Below are 22,579 nucleotides of genomic sequence, written 5' to 3'. Positions count from 1 at the left end.
GTTTTCTATGTGTGGTGTTGTGTCATCTCCTAATCGCCTGTTTCTGTTTCCACAGATGCCACTCATCTCCCTGATTGGATTGGTTGCACCTGATTGGTGCATCTTCAAGCAGGCAGTGGAGATGGGTGGTTAAAAGAGTGGGAGGTGACACACATCGAGGCGTCTCTCTCTGTCATTTGCGGGTGACCACCGTGTTGAGAGGTTGCCCTTGAATTGCCACTGTTATGTGGAATGGTAGTTATGCTGCCCTGTGTTTCCACTGTTGTGTGGAACTGGTTAAATGTGACTGTGTGATGTAGCTTCCAAGGTGAGTATATACTGTATATATGTATATATTGTGGCCTCTGTGGCCAAGCCACTGTTTATATATGTATCTATGTACTGCATCTCTCTCTATATATATATGGTGTGGTCTCTGTACACTTTGTGCCTTGTTTGCCACTGTGTGTGGACTTACCAGTAGCAGGATATATATATATTGTTGTTGTGGGCCTTAGAGCCATATGCCTTCCTGTTTGGAAGTAAGTATCTACATATATATCTATCTGTATTGCTCTGGTGCTAAATATATACTGTAGTGCTCTATGGCTGGGTGGTTCCCAGTGTTTACCTTATATTTTGCTTAGTGTTTGTTTGGTTGTATTTATATATTGCCTGTTTGTTCTCCAACTACCCTTTTGCCCTTTGTGTTTGTGCTGTGGGTTTCAATCCCCACGATAATAAATATTATTTCCCCTTTGGGAACAGTGGGTTTAAATCCCCGCTATAATAAATATAATTTACTATTTGGAACAACGCCTTGTGTTTATTTTCTTTACCTGCCTGGGACCGTGCTTATAGCACTACTGGAGGGGCTGGTTTTCACATACAGCCCGCTTCAGCTTATATTTTATATTGTCATTAGACATTACTATGTGACAGTATGTATGTATGTATGTATGTGTGTGTGTGTGTGTGTGTGTGTGTTTCCTTGTACTTGCTTGTGTGCATGCTGCTTATGGCAACAGGAGTGGCAGTGAGTCAAAAGGGGGTGTGGCCAACAGATAGGCCATGTCCAAACCTGCTCGCCTTGTCTGATGCTGCAGCAAAACCTACTACACCCTGTTCGTTTACATTCTCTTACTCACGCACACACACAGAGGAACGCAGAGCTACAGAGTGAAGCTGTAACAGAGTTTTTATTGGAAGAATATAATTAAACATGTCGATAATTGTTTACTACACCAGTGTGAGCGGTTCCATGGAGGTACAGTATGTGTTCCTCTTCACTTGATTGATTGACATTTTTATTAACAGATTGCAGAATATATAGAAATTATACTTTTGATGTATTTTTGGTTACTTTTGCTTACCAAAATAGTACATAAAAGTACAATCTAAGTTTGGGAAACATGTCAGTGTACTTTGATTACACTTACAGCACATGAATGAATGAGTATCATAGTAAAATGTGCAGTACCAGAAATACAAGTAGCCTATACTCTAGGGGTGTAAAGTACTTGAGTAATTGTACTTTGTTACAATACTTAAGTACTGTTTTGGGGGATTTGTACTTTACTAAAGTATTATTAGGTTTGTATACTTGTACTTTTACTCAATTACATTTCAGAGAAAAAATACATAATAAGAATAGACAGTCAGAGTGACAAGCTACAGAAGATGGCCACAAACGTTAGTACGAGTGATGAAGAGGACGAAATGGAACATTTCATTGCCCCGGAATAAAAAAAGGTTTTTACTTTTACTTTTTAGTACTTAAGTACATTTAAAAGTAGAACCATTTTGACTTTTACTCAAGTGTGTTTTTAGCCAGATACTCTTTTACTCGAGTACGATTTTGAGACGGTACCCATACTTTCACTTAAGTATGATTTCTGAGTACTTTTTACACCCCTGCTGTACTCTCAGAAAAGTACATACGAGTAAAAATATACTTTCAACACACATATACAAAAAATATATACGTAGGCCTACTAAAAATATATTTTCAGTATGGAAATATACACACATTTTTCGTTGGCTTTACTAAAGGGGAACACCACCCAAATGAACAATACCAATATGTTATTTCCATGGTCTAGGAAATTCAATATTTGTGAACAATCAATATTGGTGAACATGAGCAACTCTCTTTCTCAAAGCTAGAAAACCAGAGTGTAGGTAAGATTCAAACTTGTGATGTCATCAGGTATAAAGTCTGGTAAACTGCTCCACAGACAATGAATGGGAGACTGAACTTTTGGTTTTCAATGTCATATTTCCCAATGAATTGTCTATGGAGCAGTTCCACACTTTATACCTGATGACATCACAAGTTTGAGCACTCTGATTGATTGACCGTGGTGATGGCCGGGAGGATGCGATTTTTTCCTATCGCTAGGTTTTTTGTGAGTTTTTCCTTACCTTCGCGTGGGGTATATGTCTGGGAGTGTTGCATTAATTTATTTATTTTACATTTTATTTTGGAATTCGTGTTTTTGTTTTGATCTTGATTTAGTGATGTTTCTTTTTTTTTTTATTATTATGTTTTTGGTAGATATTTTATTGTTTTTTTCCGGGCAGTCCGGTAGAGAGAGGGTAAGTATGGGAGGATAGATGGGGGATGACATTCGGCAAATGGGGACATTAACGTGTGTTGTCGGGCCTTACAAATATTGATTTGATTCCGATTGAATACTGAACCCGTCTGCTCTGCAGGTGAAGAAGCAGCAGCAGCTGATCTTCTCCTACCTGGACTCTAAGAAGGTTCCCTACAAAGCGGTGGATATTGCTCAGAACTCAGACGACAAGGATGAGATGAGGAGGAAGGCAGGGAATCCCAAAGCTTTGCCTCCTCAGATTTTCAACGGCGACAAATACTGTGGGGTAAGTCTCAAGGACAGTGGCCCTACAAAATGAGGGGATCGGGGGGAAATCATTTTGGCAATGGATCCCCATTATCTTAAGAACACGCCAACTTTTGGGGAAATAAGCTTATTTGCCATCTACCCTGGAGTTAGACAAGCATACCCTTTTCTTCTCTGTGCGTGCATTAGGCTTGGGGAACAGCCGCGCCATTAGCCTAGCTTAGCATCATTCACTGGAAGTAGGTGTGCCAGTGTAGCCTATGTTCCCAACAGTCACTCCAAATACAACTCCAAAAGTTCCTGTAAACATGTTGTGACCTGTGTATTTACCATGTGGAGAAAGAGAGAATTTTTTTTGACATTTATTTTTTAAGCAGATATATACGGTACAATTTTTTTTTTTGCTGAACCACTGCTGCCTGGGCGCAGTGATTTAATCACCTCAAAAGCCCTGTTGTTTTTGTAAAAACGGGTATTACGGTATTTGGAGTGTATTTTGTGACAGTTGGGAACTACAGTAGGCTACACTGGCACACCTACTTCCAGTGAATGACACTAAGCTAGGCTAATGGTGTGGCTGTTGCCTAAGCCTAATGCATGCACAGAGAAGAAAAGGGGTATATATCTGCTTGCCTAGCGCCAGGGTAGATGGCAAATAAGCTAATTTCCCCAAAAGTTGGCGTGTTCTTTTAAGTCCAGCGCGTTCTCTATACTGTACAACATCATGTCGTACCTCTGAAACATCAGATCTTCAATGCGTTTCAATGCTTCTTTTAATGCATAGCAGCAGACAACAAATGTGCGTACAGCCCTCTGGCCTTCTTGTCTGCTGCTATGTGGATGGGACGCGTCTATACTTTCCGTAGCCGCATTTCTGGCAGACGTTCTCTGATTGGCCGACACCAGTTTCTACACTGGTTAGGCTTAGGCACTCTTCGAAGTTGGTTACGGTTAGGGTTTGTCTTAGAGCAGGGCGATAGAACGCCAGGTAGTTTGCAGGCTGTTTGACGCGGAAATGGGCAAAGACACAGCTCGTCACGCTATTGGGCAAACATGTCAGTGGCCAATCAGAGAGCGTCAGTCAGTGCCAATCAGAGAACGTCTGCCAGAAATGCGGCTACAGAAAGTATAGACGCGGATGGGACATGAAATGTCTTCTCCAGAGTCAAGTCAAGAAGATAGATATACCCATTTCCTCTGTGCGTTCCTTTAAAATAAGCATTTCAACATTTTGTGCGACTTGTTGTATGCACTTACTCATCTTAAATAAAAGTGTAAAGTTATTAAGTGTTTAGTGTTAAAAATGTTCAAGTGAGTCCAGAAATCATCAGGACAAAATTACAATTATTATATATTTTCAACAGTACAAATAAATACCAGCTTCAGAAGGACTTCAAAGTGTAAGTGACTCACATCATACTTAGTGGCCATTTGCCAACACAAACAGAGGACAACACCCTGGGAGTGAGGGCGTGGGTTCAGGAATCAAATTGTTCATCTTAACACACCCAGAGGTTTGAGCAAATACACACAGACTCATACTGTACCGACCAGGATGCAAGAGTGCTCAGTGGACTAGAACCCTATCCCATAACACCAACCCTATCCCTAACACTAACTAACCCTATCCCTAACACTATCCCCCACACTTAATAACTTTAAGCCAAGGCTGTGAGGATTTGGTGCGGTGACGCAATAGGACCCAGGAGCAGACAAGACCAGGCGGGCAGCGAGTTAATGGATCTTTATTTAGGATTAACTCAAACACAAAAACAAGGGTATAGGAAAAAACACAAAAAAACAAAACCTCTCAGCGAACGCTGTAAGAAGGGAAAAACTACACGAAAAGTTGAAACACTTACTTTGCTAGAAAACGGACAGGGTAACAACGATAATGGACCCACACAGAGACTGGGAAATGAGGAACTCAAATACAGAAACAAACGACAAACGAGAAACACCTGGGATGATTATAACTGGAGACACCTGGGAGGAGAGACAGACTGACAAAGAACTACAGGAACCAACAAAGAACTACAACTACGGATGGCAAGACACACAACAATGGGACAGAACAAGCAGACTACAGACAAGCTAATAACAGACAGTAACTACAAAGACAAAGACTAGACAGTAAACCTAATACAAGAAAAACACTAGACTAACAGGGGAACATTAAGAAGGGCAAGAGAGAGAAGGGGAGAGAGAGAGCAAGAGAGAGAAAAGGGAAAGAACACTAAGGGACATAAATACACAGTGGCGAATCCTTATGGAAGCCAACGGAAGCCATGCCTCCCTATTAAAATATGAATTAATATCAAATATCAAATATGAAGAAAAGAAAAATATATATATATAATTTTTTTTTAATATAGTTTACATTCTTTTTCATCTGTGCATCTGTGTTATAATTTTTTTTGTTTTTTTTAATGTCTCCCTCTTCTCCTTCTCACTCCCTCTAACACACTGTCAGACTCACTGTGCTCACTGCAGCTATAGAGGAGAGGAGGCAGGGGGTAGGTCTCTTTCTCCAGCCTCAACCATGTGATTCATGTATCTAGAGTCCAAATCCGATCCTAGCCAATCAGATTCGAGCTGACTGCCACACCCTAAAAGTTTAAAACGGGGCTGTGAGAAGAATCCTGAGTGTGGCCTCCCCTCTGCCTGTACCGGTTCCGCAACTATAAGTTACTTCCGGGGTAGGCCTGATTGGCCCCGACAGGCACGTGACGCGGCAGCCTCAGGACGCGCAACGAGGCTGCTGAGAGCTGTCGCGCGGAAATAGGCTGTCTATTGCCATTCTCTAAGACGAACTCTAACCTTAACCAGCTCCTTACCAGCGCCTAAACTTAACCGTTCTAACCTTAACCAACTCCGAAACAATGCCTAACCTTAACCTTAACCTTAACCATGCCTAACCTTAACCATAGAAAGAATATTGCCATTCTCTAAGACAAACTCTAACCTTAACCAGCTCCTTAACAGCGCCTAAACTTAACCGTTCTAACCTTAACCAACTCCGAAACAATACCTAACCTTAACCTTAACCTTAACCATGCCTAACCTTAACCGGCGAAAGAATACACGTTAAAAAAAAAATCACGTTAAAAAATTTTTTTTTATGGGATTCGAACTCGTCAACAACGGACCGCAGGACCGCAGGACCGCTGCTCTGCCAGGTGAGCTGAAGCGCCGAATGAAAATCATGGCGGATTAGGGCGGTTACATAATTCCGCAAGCTCTGCCGCTCCGCTCTGCGGAGCGTGCCGCGCGGCAGAGAAAGTTGCGCATCACGTGCCTGTCGGGGCCAATCAGGCCTACCCCGGAAGTAACTTATAGTTGCGGAACAGTAACAGGCCTCCCCTCTGCACACCTCCCCTCTGCACTCTGAACATTGTATTAACCCGTGACTGCTCCCACGGGCCGAATATTGCCCCGATCCTCGCGAGATTAAATCCACGGGTACCTCTCCGCGTGCCGAAGCTTTTCCTAAATCACTTCCATCATCGAAAACGAGGGGAAAAGGTCGGCTCGCGACCCTGAAAATGTCGCGTGATTTTAAAAACGCTGTATTAAGTGAGCCTATTATGGGATCCACGCGAGCTTTCTATCGTGGAAACATCTGGGCGTCCCGCAACTTTTACTCATTCACATGTAGCCCCGAAAATGCTTAGAAAAGGAAAACCGAAAGCGTGGAATAAACTCGCCGAAAAGGAAAAGTGTCCCACGGGCGCGCCGTGATTCCGATCCACGTGAAGATATTCACGGCCATAGAGGAGACCGTGGGACACCCTTTTGCAACCGAATATGTGTCTCGAATTTGCTCCCACGCGGCGCGCTAAATCGTGCAAGGAAAAATCGGACCAAAAATGAACCAATGCTCCAGCAGTATTAATGACCCTGATGTAAACAAGACAAACGTCTTTCTCTGGTCTGCATCCCCTTATACAATTGTGTGTATTGAGCCGTACTGTATTGTACCCATTCTGCAATCTGTTAAATAAATAAAAAGAAAGTTTGACTGGCCGCCGAGCCATACTGGTGACTACTTGACTTAAAAAAAAAAAAAAAAAATGTAATAATTTTTTTTGGCTTCCCCTGTTATTTTACCCACGCGACGCCACTGTAAATACAAGGAACAAACATACAGGGACGGGGAGAGGTAGAGCAGGGGGCGAATAGTCCATGAACTGGTGGGTCATTGATTGATTGATTGATTGATTGAAAACTTTATTAACAGATTGCAGAATGGGTACAGTACAGTACAGCTCAATACATACAATTGTTAAGGGGATGCAGACCAGAGAAAGACTTTCGTCTTGTTTACATCAGGGTCCCCCATTTTCAATTCATCATAACATATAACTGATTCTTGAGAGTCGGGACAAAACACTTTTTAAATATTATATTTTGAGAATACACACTATATTGATTAGAGTTATATATTCATGTAGAGAAAGGTCTGAGCTATTTAACCATGTAAAGGTGCGGGCTCTACATAGAAAAACATTCTCAACAAATTCACATGTTTCCCTTTGAAACTTTGAAAATTTGTGTTAACTCCGTCAGACACACAAAAAAGTATATAATTCAAATTATTCCAGTCCAACAAGAATCTAAAGTTCTGACGTATGTTGTAATAGTGTTTAGTTACTCTGGTATGCAATAAAATATAATATATAAACCTCAGGTGTAATTTCACATTATTCTGAAACCCAGAGTTAGAAATATTAGCATTTTCAAACTTTGTTTTTAATTTTGATATGATAAAAAAAAGATCATTAAGTAAATAATACACAAGAGGATGAAGATCTAATGCTCCTTTATTACTTAAACAACATAAACTGAAGAAGGAATTTGTATTTTCCCCAAGATTAACAAAAATAAACCTCTGACGGTGTTGACAATGATCTGACGGTGTTGACGAGAAACTGACGGAGTTGACAATTGGATTTGCATCTCTGCTAAATTTTTTAAACAGATGGAACATTTTGTTACCTCAATTGCAATAAACAACAAACTTTACATACACTGTTTCCAACTATTACAAAATGCACCGTTTCCAACAACAAAAACAGTAATGGAGAACGATAGGTTATGACTATAACCAAGTTCTGTTAATAATGGTGACGCTCGGCATCACTACTGCACTGTACCTCGCACGTGCACGCGCACTGAATAAAGAGCACAATGTACCTTTATATCCAAATATCCGTCTGACCACACCCCTATCAGCTTACCTACATAAGCAGGGGTGGGGCCACATACTCGCCTCCTTCCCAAGCTTTCACCACAAGGTGAGATCAAGGGCAGCAGCGGCGTCTGATGCCGAGCGTCACCATTATTAACAGAACTTGGTTATAGTCATAACCTATCGTTCTGTATCATAATGGCTCCGCTCGGCATCACTACTGCACAAGGGAGGCCGAGCGAGAGCCATCGGCCGACAAATACACCCCGCTGAGGCCCCCCACAACCATCAGATCAGGGAGGTCCGAGCCCCCCCGACCCCCCCTAATGGAGGGCACCCCCCCTATTGGAGGTTCCCGGGAGGGCGACGGACCCGACCGTGCGAAGAGGCACTCAAGCAACTCAACGCACAGGGTGAGCAGACCGTGGCCTGACCCCACGACTACACACAGGCACAACCCGCATGCCACTCGGGAACGAACGGAGGGAACAACCTCGTTACTGCCCCCAGAATCACGGGGCCAAGAGCAAACCCAACCCCGTGCCAAGGCCGTAGCAGCGGAGCGCGAAGGAAGACCCAGTCCCACTGAAGGGACTGGATCCCCTGGAAAACGGGGGCCCGGAGAGGTCAATGACGCCAGGCATCAAGACCCCACCAGGCGGTCACTTAGTGACACCGCCCCCCACATCGCCAGCGTATTCGGATAAGGCCCCTCCAAGAGCGGGCCCTTTTCCCCCAATAGCACACCGCCTGGCACACTGACCCTGCAGAACAGGCAGTCAGCATGGCCGTAAGCACACAAAAAAGGTTAACGAACGGAAGCAGGCAGCGCACCGGGGAAAACCAGGCAACAGGCTGTAACCTGAGCCTGGAGCACTGCAGACGAGACAGGCGCCAAAAGAGTTAGCTGAGAACAGCCCCCCCGGCGGAAGGGGCGTATGCTGGCGTTGTTGCATGACCAAGCCTCCATTTAAAAAAAAAAACACCCAGAGGGGTTGAGGCAGAGAAGGCTGACATGATTGGCAGACGTCATGAACGTGCAGGGGCACCCTCAACCGGGTAACCCGGGAGTTGACACTGCTCTAACACACCAGGGAATCAACCACCTTGTCGTTACCCAATGCGGTGGTTGTTCCTATAACCCCTCAAGAAAAAACTCCAAAACACACCTGCGGGTACACACTGGCTATACCGCTGTACAAGTGTTTCAGTTTTCAAAAAAGGGTTATCCCAGGCCTACGGGTCGACGAAACATTACTTCAGACCGGGCCCGGCGATACGGGAAGCACAGGGTCACCAGAGGAGGTCAAATACCACCCCAACAGGCCCCTCTTCGCCATGCGTGAGAGAGGAGCGAAAAGAATGGAGAACCAGCCCCAAGCACACCGTACTTGGTATTCCCAGGCGGTCTCCCAACCAAGTACTAACCAGGACCAACCTGCGTAGCGGCCGAGATCTGACGAGATCGAGCGTGTACAGGTTGGCATGGCCGTAAGCCATTACGACAGTGCAGAGTACAAAATGTACCCAACCAGGGTCTCCATAGCGCTTAACCCTGTGACACCCGGACCGACCTGGCATTTTTCCCCCTGAAAAAAGCCCAAGTCCCTCAGGGTACCAGAACAGCAGATCTGCACCCCCGGCGGACAACGGGTTTAACTGATCCGGACCAGCGTGACCAGAACCAGTCCCGTGCCCTAACCACGCCGACATGCCTACTCCAGGAGAAGGGGCAGATATGCGTGTTGATCTTAAACATGAAAAGAAGGCGCCACCCAGACGTTCGGTGCGAACCGCGCCCGGTGGCCCACCCCCAGGGCGTGAGACCCCTCTACATATGTTCAGATCCATTTCGTCATCATCCCCCAGATATGAACGAGAATCCGTCGATAACCAAAACAGGTCGTCTGAAGAGGAAAAACCTCCATCCCAGTTGTTTTATAAAAACGCTGTTTTAACCTCAAGCAACCAAGGCGTGCCAGTCATTCGCCTGATCTTCAACAGAACACCCCGAGCTAGCACTATGCGTGCGTCGGGACACAACCACATCAATGAACAGGCTATTTAGACTTGTCATTGAATCCCCAAGGCGCCCAGGGGAACGACAAGAGGGGTGTGATGCTTCCTAACTCCAACTCTTTTTAATAGAAAAGAAGGAAGCACCAACAGCATGTATCCCAGTCTACACAGCCGGGGGTAAAAATTGTTTACATTTTTACATCCCACCACCCTCCCATAGTGAGGAGACGGAAATCCCTAGAGAGACTTCCCACGCGAGCTGTACAGATTGAAAAGAACATATTGCAACCTTGAGCCATGTACAATTTTGGTTTTAGGGCTCTCCGGGGAGGAGGCACTGAACCCTTACACTCAATCGAATACACACACAATAGAGTAGGACTCCTTTTTGAGGTTCCACTCACCTTGACAATCTGAGGAGGAGGAGGCTCTGCACTCTGAGGAGGCTCCCTCACATGGAAGGAGAGTCCTAACTCACAGAAGGCCCAAACAGGAGCTTCGTGAGGAGGAGCCCTGACCACCCCCCGAAACAGATCCATCATATGGACCCGAACAGCTCACGGAAGTCCTACCAACAGAGATGCCCACAGTGACGTACTCTATGGCGGGGGAATTTCTGCGGTGCACACGTCCAATATTCCAGGGCGTGGGACCAGGAAACTCCCTCCCCCCCCCCCCCCCCCCCCCCCCCTCTTACCCTGTAACGTGCCGAACAGCAACGTGACAGGAACCTTGAAGGACAGGAATTTTTAACCCCTGCCCATCAAAGAAGGGGAGAAAAGGATTACCAGTTCACCCCTTTACGACCCCACACCCATGATACGATGTAATGACAAAAAAGAGTATGACGCAGTCATAGTCAGCTCCATGAAGCGTCTAACAGCTTCACACAGCGCAAGTGCTAACTTGCTATCTGATTTTTACTAAGGAAAAAACACAGAATAGAGAGGGCCCTCTCAAGAGCCCCGGTACCAGACTTACACATGTGCTTCTGTGGCCAACCCAACCCAGTTGTAGGTCACACGACACACACAACCCATTATCACCTACAAAAAATGGCAAAAACACTCTACAGAGGAACGTCGTTTTTCATAATGAGAGAATACATAATTCTCGATTAGTATCGGCCACAGGCCTTGCTAAGCACACACGAAAAGTGACCAAACAATCTTTTCTTTTAGGAAAATACAGTTCCTCAAGCAGTTTTAGCACAACCTCAGCAATCAAGCTAAGGGTTACATCGTATCCCACCACACAGTGACACAATATATTGTAACAACATGTCTGAGAGGAGGGTGAGGAAGTCCCCAGGGAACCGGGGGGAAAACACCCCTCCTACTTTACCCTTAATACGGCCAGTCGAACAGCTAACCTGTTAATATGTGAACACACTGTTCATTGTCATTACAGACTGAGAAAATAATTCATTCTTCACTCATATGTCACTAAGCATAGCTTTATAGGTTAGTTTAACCCCCTTAGTTGTGAGTACACGGTACATAAACACACATGATGTTTCTCAACACAACAAACCAGATCATTTTCACATCTGTAACAAACAACCCGATTTGCATGGAGAAGCTAAATACCAGTGACAAGACAATTCACACATAACTTGCATCGTATCCTAAATGTAGTGCAGCAACACACGTTTTGGAAAACATCGTTATTTACAAAACATTTAGAAGGGAAAGAAGAAGTGTTCAAGGTCTGGTCAAGACCCTTCCTACCGTGAGCGCAGATCAAGCGAAACTGCAGTCTCTAACAAGGCACCGATAGTAAACACAGCATTCCTGTGTTGTCGACATGGGCAGCGTCGCCGCTCCATCCCGCCGCTACGGTTCCCCTTGTTGACGCAGTCCTCGCCGGCCGGCCTCAGGGTAGGTTTGACTAACATCCTCTGTCAAAGATGACGTCGTAGTCAGAGTGTTTAAAGCATGTTATAGTCTCAGAACGTTCAACAGTGTAGCATTAAGCTAACGGCCGCTCTCGGCCGATAGCAGCAAGCTAACGTTACCTAGCCTAGTGACACAACAGGCTAGCGCCTTCAGCTAACAGCTGACTGGCTAACAGGTAGGCCACAACTAGCACGCAAGCTAAGCAGCTATCACCTGAACTTGTACACAACGATATAACAAGCCACACTCAGACAGGCCGCCGTTCTGAAACCCTCCTCACCTTTTAAGAGAGAAGAGAAACGAGATGTTAACAGTTTTACAACGGTGATTTTACCATACATCCGGCGGAGCCAGCACAAGTCCCATCTGGGCTGTAGCCGACTTGAACATGGATTTTCCGATAACGATCATCCATGCCCATATTTCCTCGTTTAGGGTATACTCTCATTTGCATATGAAAGACGGGGCCTATACGGTGACAGAGAAGTACCCACGCGTCCAGAGATCCTGGGATCACCAGTTCTACTGGTCGTGGCCCACTAGTTGCTATAATGGGCTTCAAACCAAGATCCTCCGCCGTCGCCTAAAAAGGCTGAACAAAGGACCCTAATCTGGGGCCGGTTTTCGTAAACATTGTCAGCTAGCCCCCATAGCACTAACAGACAAGTGGTGCTCGCAAGCAAACATTACTCACCAAACCTGGAACCCACCGCTTCTCACAACAGCGGTGCGTCCTACAGTCCAGCTGTGTCGCTGGAGGGTTTTACCCCATCCAGCCGCAGCAAGGAGGACTGCAGTTGGGAGGCATGTAGCGGCGTGAACTCCCAATACGAAAAAACCGGCGGAGGTGTAGAATGATCATCATCTTCCAGACACTCCAGTACGAAGACAATATCGCCGTATTTTCTCGAAAAATAGTGAGAGAGAAAATAAAGATATGATGTCAACGTATCTCTTGTTTTCCAACTTTCTCCTACTAACAACATCGTCAAGTGGGGATCTACCAAAGGCACTTCCTTGTGGTGAAAGCGAAGAAGGAGGCGAGTATGTGGCCCCACCCCTGCTTATGTAGGTAAGCTGATAGGGGTGTGGTCAGACGAATATTGGGATATAAAGGTACATTGTGGTCTTTATTCAGTGCGTGTGAGGTACAGTGCAGTAGTGATGCCGAGCGGAGCCATTATGATACAGAACAGGACCCCTTCTTCTCGTCCCTGTTTTCATCTACCTCCTCTACACCACTTCCTGATCTCCACTTTCTCACCTACTTCTCCTCTTCCTTTCCTTCTGCATTTCTGATTAGTTTCACTATGATGTCTTGAACTGGGCAGAAACAGACATCCTTCTTGCCACATTTGGGCTGAACCTTTTCTGTTGGACCATGGGGATGCAGAAATTCCACTTTCACATCTTGTTGCTCATTATCCACATCGATGGTCTTGGCTAACCACCAGTGGTCATCATATACTACTGCTAACCAGTCTCCATTACTAAGGCTGCCAACAGTCGTTACTGTCACCGTACCCTCAGGACCTTTCAAAGGTTCTTCGTCCAACTCCTCCATTACATCTTCCATCTCCATACCCTCTTCCATCTCATTTTCCATCTCCTCCCACAACATGGCCAGAGGTCTCTTCTTCCTTGCCCTCCGTGTATCACTCTGCTGTTCTCCTGGGTTGCCATGGTAATAGGAGGTAGCTGGGCAGAAGCACTGGCAATCCAACATCTCGCTGCAAAATCAGGATAGTTGTCTGTTGTGGATCCTGTGCGATGATCTGGTGTATTTGTCTTGTTGAGGGAACCGGTTTGAGAGGATTCATGAGAAGTGTGTCGTATCTTTGCATGTCTTCTTCCACAATGTGATACAGCTGAACACCATTCAGACTGTTTGAGACCTTTTTGAAGAATATGTGTCCATCCGTCACATAATTTCCTCTCAGGACCAGGATGTTGTCAGCTGTTCTTTTTACTGTTCCGCCAATGCCGTCTGGTGCGCCCTTACCATGAGAAGTGGGGAAGAAGTTCCACGTTGTCCTTTCAAACCTCAGTTTAGGTGGGATACCAGACAGAAGAAAAAAGTTCTTCTTGTTCTTGTTTGCTTGGACCATCAGAACAAAAGTGCACGGTGGTAACCTGTCTTGATATCTTTTAGGACTGGATCCATTTGTGTCCAGATTGCCGCAGCATCCTGTCTCTTTGACTCTGACAGTGTGCAAAACCCTGCCTTTCCACCCTTAGTGTAATACATTCTGGTATGGAGTGTTATCTGTGGCAGATTTTGTCCGAAATGGCAGGCCTGAACTTCAGCTTTATATTTGAATTTCCAGGATTCTGAAAAGTCAAAATGGACGATTGCTGTACTTTCATCACAGGACTCAATTGTGTTGCTGTATTCTTTTGACTGGTTTCGCACTGAACACACATGTGTTGTGGTTTCCTTTCTGAGTTTTTGCTCATAGAGTTTGATGAGCTCTGAAAGGCTGCCTCGGTGTTCGACGAGCTTAGTGTTGATGTCGATTCCATTGTGTGTGTCTTCTTGAAATCTCTCCCACTGCCTCCATTGAACATCGTTTTGTCTTGCTCTTGGGTTGTAACTGTACCTTTGTTTATACATCGTGAGCAGGCGCAAAGAAGGCAGGCCTCACTTGCTGGAGAGCAACAAACTAATTGAAAACTGTCATCCAGTTTGTTTGACTTCACAACACCAGACATTTTAAGGACCTCGAGCATTAAGCATGCATTTTCATGTATTTGACACAGACATGTCTTCCGATCAGATGCTTTTGGTGCTGTGACATAGAAGGGCCTCAGAGCACAGAATGAAGAATAGCTCAGCTTTACAGTGGGGTTCTTAATCTGGAATTCAGTGTGGAGGTTGAGCATGGAGTCTAGCAGGATCATTATCTGCCGCTTGATCTTGTTCCTGGTGATTGTGTCAGTCTTATCCGTCGTCACACGTGCAGAGTTCAGGAAGAAATCCTGAACAGTCTGTGTTATACCCTGTATTAATGTTGGCTTTTTCTGAGGCTGCTCCTTTTCTCTCATTAACTTGTAGGTTAACCCAAACTCTTGCATTTGTTGAAGAAGACGATACTTTTTAAGAATCGTGGCTGATGACACACTCAGTGCTGGTTTTTGGCGCCGTGGGCCAGGAGTTTGTTTGTTTGTCTTCAGCTCTCAAGTTCAAGTTCAAGTTCTTTAATAGTTGTCATACAGAAGTACAGAATACTTTCATACAAAATGCTTCTTACTGTTACGCTCCAGAGACTGTGCTAGACAAGATAGTATCAAATAACATAATAACATAATATAGCATGAATTTAGAAGAAGAAAAATGAGGTCACAGTGTTCGGTATAGACATATGTACAATGTTCTGAGTTACCATATAATATACGATACACAATACTATGCAGTGTACTAATGTACAGTACTATCTAGTGCAAAGCAGAAATGGGATGAGGTACAATTTTAGGTACAATTTACAGTAAGGTGTACGAGTTGTAGTGCAATCCTTCATCCATAAATATAAAGTGTGGGGAGTGGGTGCTACAGTGTGTTTGTTTAAAGTGGGTGTGTGCTATAAAGTGTGTGGAGTGGGTGCTACAGTGTGTTTGTTTAAAGTGAGTGTGTGCGTGTGGATGTGTGTGCTATGTGCGTTTGGTGGTTGTTGTTGTGTAGTGTTCATTCATTGTTCGTTTAGCAGCCTGATGGCCTGGGGATAGAAGCTTCTTCTTAGTCTTTCTGTGCTCGCCTTGAGACTCCGGTATCGCTTGCCTGACCGCAGCAGTTCAAAGAGGCAGTTGTTCGGGTGACTGGAGTCTTTAATGATTCTCTTAGCCTTGCCCTTGCAACGCTTGTTGTAAATGTTCTGGAGGGTGGGGAGCCCCCCTCCAATTGTGCGTTCGGCTGAACGTGTCACTCTTTGTAGTCTGCTTCGGTCTTGTGCAGTGCTATTCCCAAACCAGGAGGTGATGTTGCCGGTCAAGATGCTCTCTATTGTACATGAGTAGAAGTTCTTAAGGATCTTCTGGCTGACTTGGAACTTCCTTAGGCGCCTGAGGAAGTAGAGGCGTTGTCGTGCCTTCTTCACAACACTGTCAATGTGTGTGGTCCATGTCAAGTCCTCGGATATGTAGGCTCCGAGGTACTTAAAGCTGTTGACTCTCTCAACCGGTGCCCCGTCGATGCTGAGGGGGCTGTAGTCCTTGACCCCCGACCTCCTGAAGTCCACAATCATCTCCTTTGTTTTGCTGACGTTCAGGGAGAGGCTGTTTTCCTGGCACCATCCCGCCAGGACCTTGACCTCTTCCAGGTAGGCCCTCTCGTCGTTGGCAGAGATCAGGCCCACCACCACTGTGTCGTCAGCAAATTTGATGATTGTATTGCTACTCCGCTGAGCCACACAGTCGTGTGTGTACAGGGAGTAGAGGAGGGAACTCAGAACACAGCCCTGGGGGGCCCCTATGTTGAGGGTGATGGATGAGGAGGTGCAGTTGCCTGCTCTCACCACCTGGGGTCTGCCAGTCAGGAAGTCCAAGACCCACTGGCAGAGGTCATAGCCCAAGCCCAGGTCCCTGAGCTTGGCTATGAGTATGGAGGGGACTATGGTATTGAATGCCGAGCTGTAGTCGATGAATAGCATTCTCACATAGTTCCCCTGCCTCTTGTCCAGGTGTGATGCTGCTGTGTGCAGCACATGGGCTATGGCGTCCTCCGTGGACCTGTTGGGGCGGTATGCAAATTGCAGGGGGTCCATGTTGATGGGGAGGGAGGAGCAGATGTAGCCCTTTACTAGCTTCTCAAAGCACTTCATGGCTATGGAGGTGAGAGCTACAGGGCGGTAGTCGTTGAGGCAAGCAGGCTTGAATTTTTTGGGTACAGGGATAATAGTGGACTTCTTCAGGCAGGTGGGGATGACAGCCTGTTCTAAGGACAGGTTAAATATGTCAGTGAATACTGGGGCCAGTTGGTCGGCACAGACTTTTAGGACGCGGCCGGGGATGCCGTCCGGACCTGCTGCCTTCCTGATATTCACTTTTTTAAAGGTCCGCCTCACCTCATGCTCTGTTACCCTGAACACTGCGCCTCCATCAGCAGCCGACCCCCCCCCCCCCATTGCCGTGGCTTGTGAGCTGGTGTTGTTATTACCAGCATCAAACCTCGCATAGAAGGTATTGAGGTCATTTGCTAAGGAGATGTCACTGTTCAGTTTGAGGGAGGCGCCTTTGTAGTCTGTCATCGTTTTGAGCCCCTGCCACATAGCTCTAGAGTCAGCTTGTTCAAACTGGAGTTCAATTTTATCCCTGTAGCGCCGTTTGGCCTCTGACACTGTCCTCCTTACGTTGTATCGCGCCACCTTGTGGTCATTCATGTTGCCTGCCACTAGGCCGTCGTTGTATGCTTTGGTGCGCTCTCTCAGAGCTTCACGGACGGATTTGTCTACCCAGGGTTTTTGATTTGGGTAAACTTTCATTTTGGTAGTGGGGATTGTTTCTTCCACCCTAGTACAAACATAGTCCAGCACTGTCTCCGTGTAGACATTAATGTTATCTGTGTCGCGGAACACATTCCAGTCTGTGTAGTGAAACACGGACCGGAGCGTCTCCTCTGACGTCAAATCCCATTTCTGCACCTCTCGCGAGACTACAGGAGTACTTTTAATTCTCTGTTTGTACTTTGGTGAAAGAAAGATGGACGCGTGAACTGATTTACCAAAGCCACTATCAGAATGAGCCTTGTAGCCACCTTTAAATTGCGTGTAACAGTGATCTAGGATGTTACCGCCTCTGGTGTTGCAAGTCACATGCTGATAGAAGTCAGGCAATACCTTTCTCAGATTGGCGCTATTGAAATCTCCCAGCACTAAAATGGCGGCATTAACATTCGCCACTTGTATTCTATTTACCTCGTCGTGGAGTCTGGAGAGCGCAACCTTGTTGCTGGCTTGCGGTGGAATATACACTCCGATCAGGACGATCGCCGTTAACTCCCTCGGGAGGAAGAAAGGACGACACTTGATGGTTATATATTCCAGTTCTGGGGAGCAGTGGTTGGATAATTCCTTCACGTTAGTTGGATCGCTCCAATTTTTGTTAAACATGAAGGCAATACCTCCTCCACGTTGTTTACCGGACTCTGCTGATGTCCGATCCTTGCGATGGATAAAGAAGTGATCTGGAACCTCCGGTGTGAGCCATGTTTCGGTGAAGCAGAGGACGTTGCAGTCCCTAACGTCTCTTTGATATTGAATCCTTGCTCGGATGTCATCCAGTTTATTGTCAATTGATTGTACATTGGCTAGCAATATACTGGGCAGTGGTGTACGGTGGCGTCTGGATCTCAGCCTGTTACGGATCCCAGCCCTCTTCCCACGCCGTCTGGTTCCCCTGTTCCTGGGATCAAGGAACAAAGGATCTGGTCCTACTCTCCGGAGAATTTCTTCAGGCCATTGTTGCGGTTCGGAAAGCTGGTCCAGTGAGTAATCCAGTTGGTAAGTTTCCCGTAATCCAATGTCTATGAGTGACTGACGGTCATACACGTTAGATGCACCAACAGTTGGTACAAACAAAACTATAAAAACTATAAATATTAACAAAAGTAAGCACAGTCTCGACGGAGCGTACAGACAGGCAGCCGGTCGTTGCGGCGCCATCTCCTCGCCATCTCTCTCTTCTGGGGATGTTGTGGAATAGAAGGGCCTTTTGGATTTTCGGATTCCTTACTTTGCTTCCTGATAGCATCTTCTTTGTTTCCGTGCCTGGAGAGTCCAGTGGTGATGTATTTGTAGCCTTTTTTCTGCGCATTATTGTTTTTATCAGGTTGTTTCGTTGCTTTGTTACATTTGTAATATTCTCTTTCATAGTTTTTATTTCTCTTGAATGCCTTTTTCACATTTTACTTCGTTGCTTTTCCTGTCTGAGAGACTCCCTGCACTGTCTGGCATTGTTATCTAGAATATCCTGATCTGATTTTTATCTGATCCTGATTTTTCTTGAACTCTACACTTGTGACAACTGATAAGATTGACTAGTAAAATATTATCCTGTTGATCACTCCATACCATAATGTATTACACTATGGATGGAAAGAGTCAGATAAAGGATGATGTAGCAATCTACAGTAGACACACATGGACCAGTCCTATATTAAGAATTATTATAAAGATATTAAGATGAAATATCCACAGTTTACCACCGTTCACCTTTGCTCTGATGATCTAAGTAAACAGTATAAGAACAAGAATAACTGTTTTCTTCTGTCTTGTATCCCTACTGGGATATGAAAGGGCAACATGGAACTCCTTCCCTGCTCTATAAGAGGCAAGAGTGTAGATGTTTGGTAGTGAAAACTACACACTGCACCATTATGATTTTTCATCAATCAATCAACCACGTAGACAAGTGGTATATTTATATTTATGTATTAACACATGTGCTGGGAAAGTAAGACAGTTATTCAATAAGCAGACCACAGCCTGCCCATGCTCTAAAAGTCAGAAGTGTATTGTAATGCATGCTATTATATGCACACTTCTGTGCAGATACAACTCTGAAATAACATTTAAATCCTTTACCATGTTCAAAAATAGTATAATAATAGCATATTATGAGGTTATTGATGGATTTGTCAACTCCATCAGCTTACACGTCAACTCCGTCAGACACAAAATCTGATGGAGTTGATGTCTGACGGAGTTGACAAAAAGGCACACATTTTCCCTCCAAGCCTGTATTGTGCACTGCAGCTAGCTAGTTTTTTGGCAGTTGCTAGCTGTCTTAATAATCTCACTGAAACACTTGAATTCAATCCACTATTAAAAGTATAATAACGGAGAGATGGTGTTGACATGTTCCAGCTGTGACCATAGGAATATTGACATTGTTTGTCTAAAATATCAAAAAGTATAAAATGTACCAGACCATGTGTTGCATTCACCACAGGCAGGGAAAGGAAAAGGGGTCCTCAGGGATAGAACTGGCCATGCTATTGCCTGATTTAATTGGGTTTATGAAAAAGTCTGACGGAGTTGACATAAACTGAGGACACAACTTTGATAGGCAGATTTCTATGGAAAATATTATTTGAGTTTCATGGCATGCATTGTTTTATAAATGTATAACCCTTATCCTTGATTTGATATGTATGTTTTCACAAGTGGAGAGGTTTTTCAAGCTTTTTTGGGCTGGTCAATAATGTGACCCTTGCTGAGGACAAGAAAATTAACATGGGAGCTTCTAACCACAGCTTATACATTTAAACAAATATCCCCCAAAAAACTAATATATGTGCTAAAACATAACATCAGTATACACAATACCTTTAGATTGAACTTTGTGAGTATGTCAATCATTATTCATTTATTTATTTTTGATATAAATTAGACTTTTCTATGTAGGACATGTTTTGTCCCGACTCTCAAGAATCAGTGATATATGACACACACGACATACAGATAGACAGTACTGCTACATCTATACATTTATGACATACCAGATTTGCAAATACAGTATTGTTTGTGAGACAAAAAGAGTCCAGAAAAGAGAGTATATACATTTGACGTAGAAACTGTACATTGGAGGAGGTTGGGTGGGGGGGGGGGGGGGGGGGGGGTTGGGTAGGGGGTGGGGGGGTTGACACTGTACACTGTACATTGGAATATTGACAAAGCCATACTTGGTAATTTACTGTACATTGGAGGGGGTTGGGTTAGAACATTTGCAGGGGCCAGTTTCGAATTGCAGTCTCCCGTAGGTGCTCCTTGAGAGTGTTTTTGAAAGTGGGTAGTGATTCACATTCCTTTACAGCTTTGGGTAGGGCGTTCCACATTGATGTGGCATAATTGATAAACGTGTTTAGTCCCTTGTTTGAGCCGAATCTGGGTTTAACATGATTTGTGGAGCTCCCTCTGGTGTTGTGATCGTGGTATTCACTGACCTTTGGGAAGTATTTTGATATGTACATGGGTACCTTGGTCATAACGAGGGCTTGTTTGAAAGCAATGCATAACATAGTATCACCAGACACATGTGTTCTAGAAGTCTCCAAAATATAGTGAGACCTGTGTTACCGTGATGTCAGTCACAACGGTGCAATCGGCATTAAAAGTTACTCAAAACTCCTCTTTTCTTTCTCATTTCCATATATTTCCATGGGAGTCACAAAGAGGGGACAACATGCTTTTCCTAAGCACATTCAAACCCCCCCCCCTCCCTAATTCTAAAGTCAAATGCGCTGTAGTAATGCCTTGCAGAAGCTGTCATTTGATCTTTCTGTATGACATATAATATGAAGATATGAAATGTGAAATTGTAAAATATTAAAAGGAATATGAAGCACCTATCATATTGATCACTAACAGTGTTGGGGGGAATAATTACAGTTTTCAAGTCATGTATAGTATGACTTTTCTCATACCACAACAGATGATGCCACGAAGATATCACATTGCCGTGTAACGCAATTGTTTTGGTTCTGGTGCAAAAAAATAAAAAATAAATACATATACACATATAGACCTTTTCTAACGCGACGACGAAACATTCTCAATTGGTCGAAGTTTAGTTCATGTTGCAGCAGTACATAGCTGACTGAAATGCACTGGGGCTCAAGCTGTCTATACTACTGTACGCATACAGAAAAGCACATGAATCTATCAGTATCCGCTCCCTCAAGGAGGCCATTGCTTATGTTGTGTTAGAAACATTATTGTTCCCTCTGTACTGTCAGCAAATTGGGATTTACACAAATAGGCTTAGTTCCTCTTTATCTGTGTGATTGATATATGACCTTTATCTGAAAAATTGCCTTCCCTTGTCTGCTTCCTGTTTGCGGTCTGTCACACTTGCTTGAGTTTGCAATGCAATGCCTGAAAGAGGAAGAGAGCAGACACATTGTAAGTAACCGAGGCCAGTTAAGCAATGGGAGGTGATGTGCTCACTGAAAGGTCAACACCACATCATTCATGCCCCTGACTAAACTGTCATGTGCAGCACTAACAATTGTCAACAACTGCTTAAAGGTGCTATAGATAACATTCTGCGACTAGATGTCGCACTAGAGCCACAGCATGTCATTTATCCAATCAGGTGTATTCCACTTGGAGAAATGGGAAGTAGGGAGGGTGTAGGCGCCGTAATGGAGGTCTCTTTATTATGATTCAGTATTCTATTTCTATTTCTACAATCTATTAGTTGTACTGTCACTTTAGCTGGTGGGTGTGCTCACGGGGGTGTGGCGCTAATGGGAGTGTTTTATGGAATTTCATTCACTTTTCACGTCTGACAGTTCTCGTGGTTGACAGTTCACAGAGGTTGACAGTTCACGGAGAGAGGGGGTGAGAGTTAGGAGAGCATATTTTCTTTTGACCGCAATAACGCAAAGCACAAATCGCAAAGCGCAATAACGCAAATCGCAATATTGAAAGCATGCAAGAGCGCAATATTGAAGAACGCAACCACACGCAAGATAGTTCTAAGAACGTGAGCGTGCTTGTCCATTGGGGACCGGTTGTGCCACACGCAATATTGAAAGCACACAAGCACGCAAGAACGCATCAGTATCAGTATATTAGTGTATGTTAAATACGAGTATTTTGTTTGTCTCATGAAGCGAAAGAATAAAAGCC

General features: G+C 44.6%; 1 protein-coding gene across 1 annotated transcript in view; it reads left to right on the top strand.

Moving 5' to 3' along the window:
- The first annotated feature begins 1,089 nt into the window (after positions 1-1,089).
- Positions 1,090-22,579, top strand: part of LOC311228759 (SH3 domain-binding glutamic acid-rich-like protein 3) — a 32,677-nt gene continuing 11,187 nt past the window's right edge. The window contains exons 1-2 of the mRNA XM_084314702.1: positions 1,090-1,246; positions 2,698-2,865. Of these exons, the coding sequence (XP_084170828.1) occupies positions 1,202-1,246; positions 2,698-2,865 (213 nt within the window). The 5' untranslated portion in view covers positions 1,090-1,201. The remainder of the gene's footprint in view (positions 1,247-2,697; positions 2,866-22,579) is intronic.

Source organism: Notolepis coatsorum (assembly GCF_963971535.1).
Source record: "Notolepis coatsorum genome assembly, chromosome: 5".
Classification (NCBI taxonomy): Eukaryota; Metazoa; Chordata; class Actinopteri; order Aulopiformes; family Paralepididae; genus Notolepis; species Notolepis coatsorum.
Note: the sequence above shows the minus strand (reverse complement) of the source record. Positions and strands in the feature narration are given on the sequence as shown.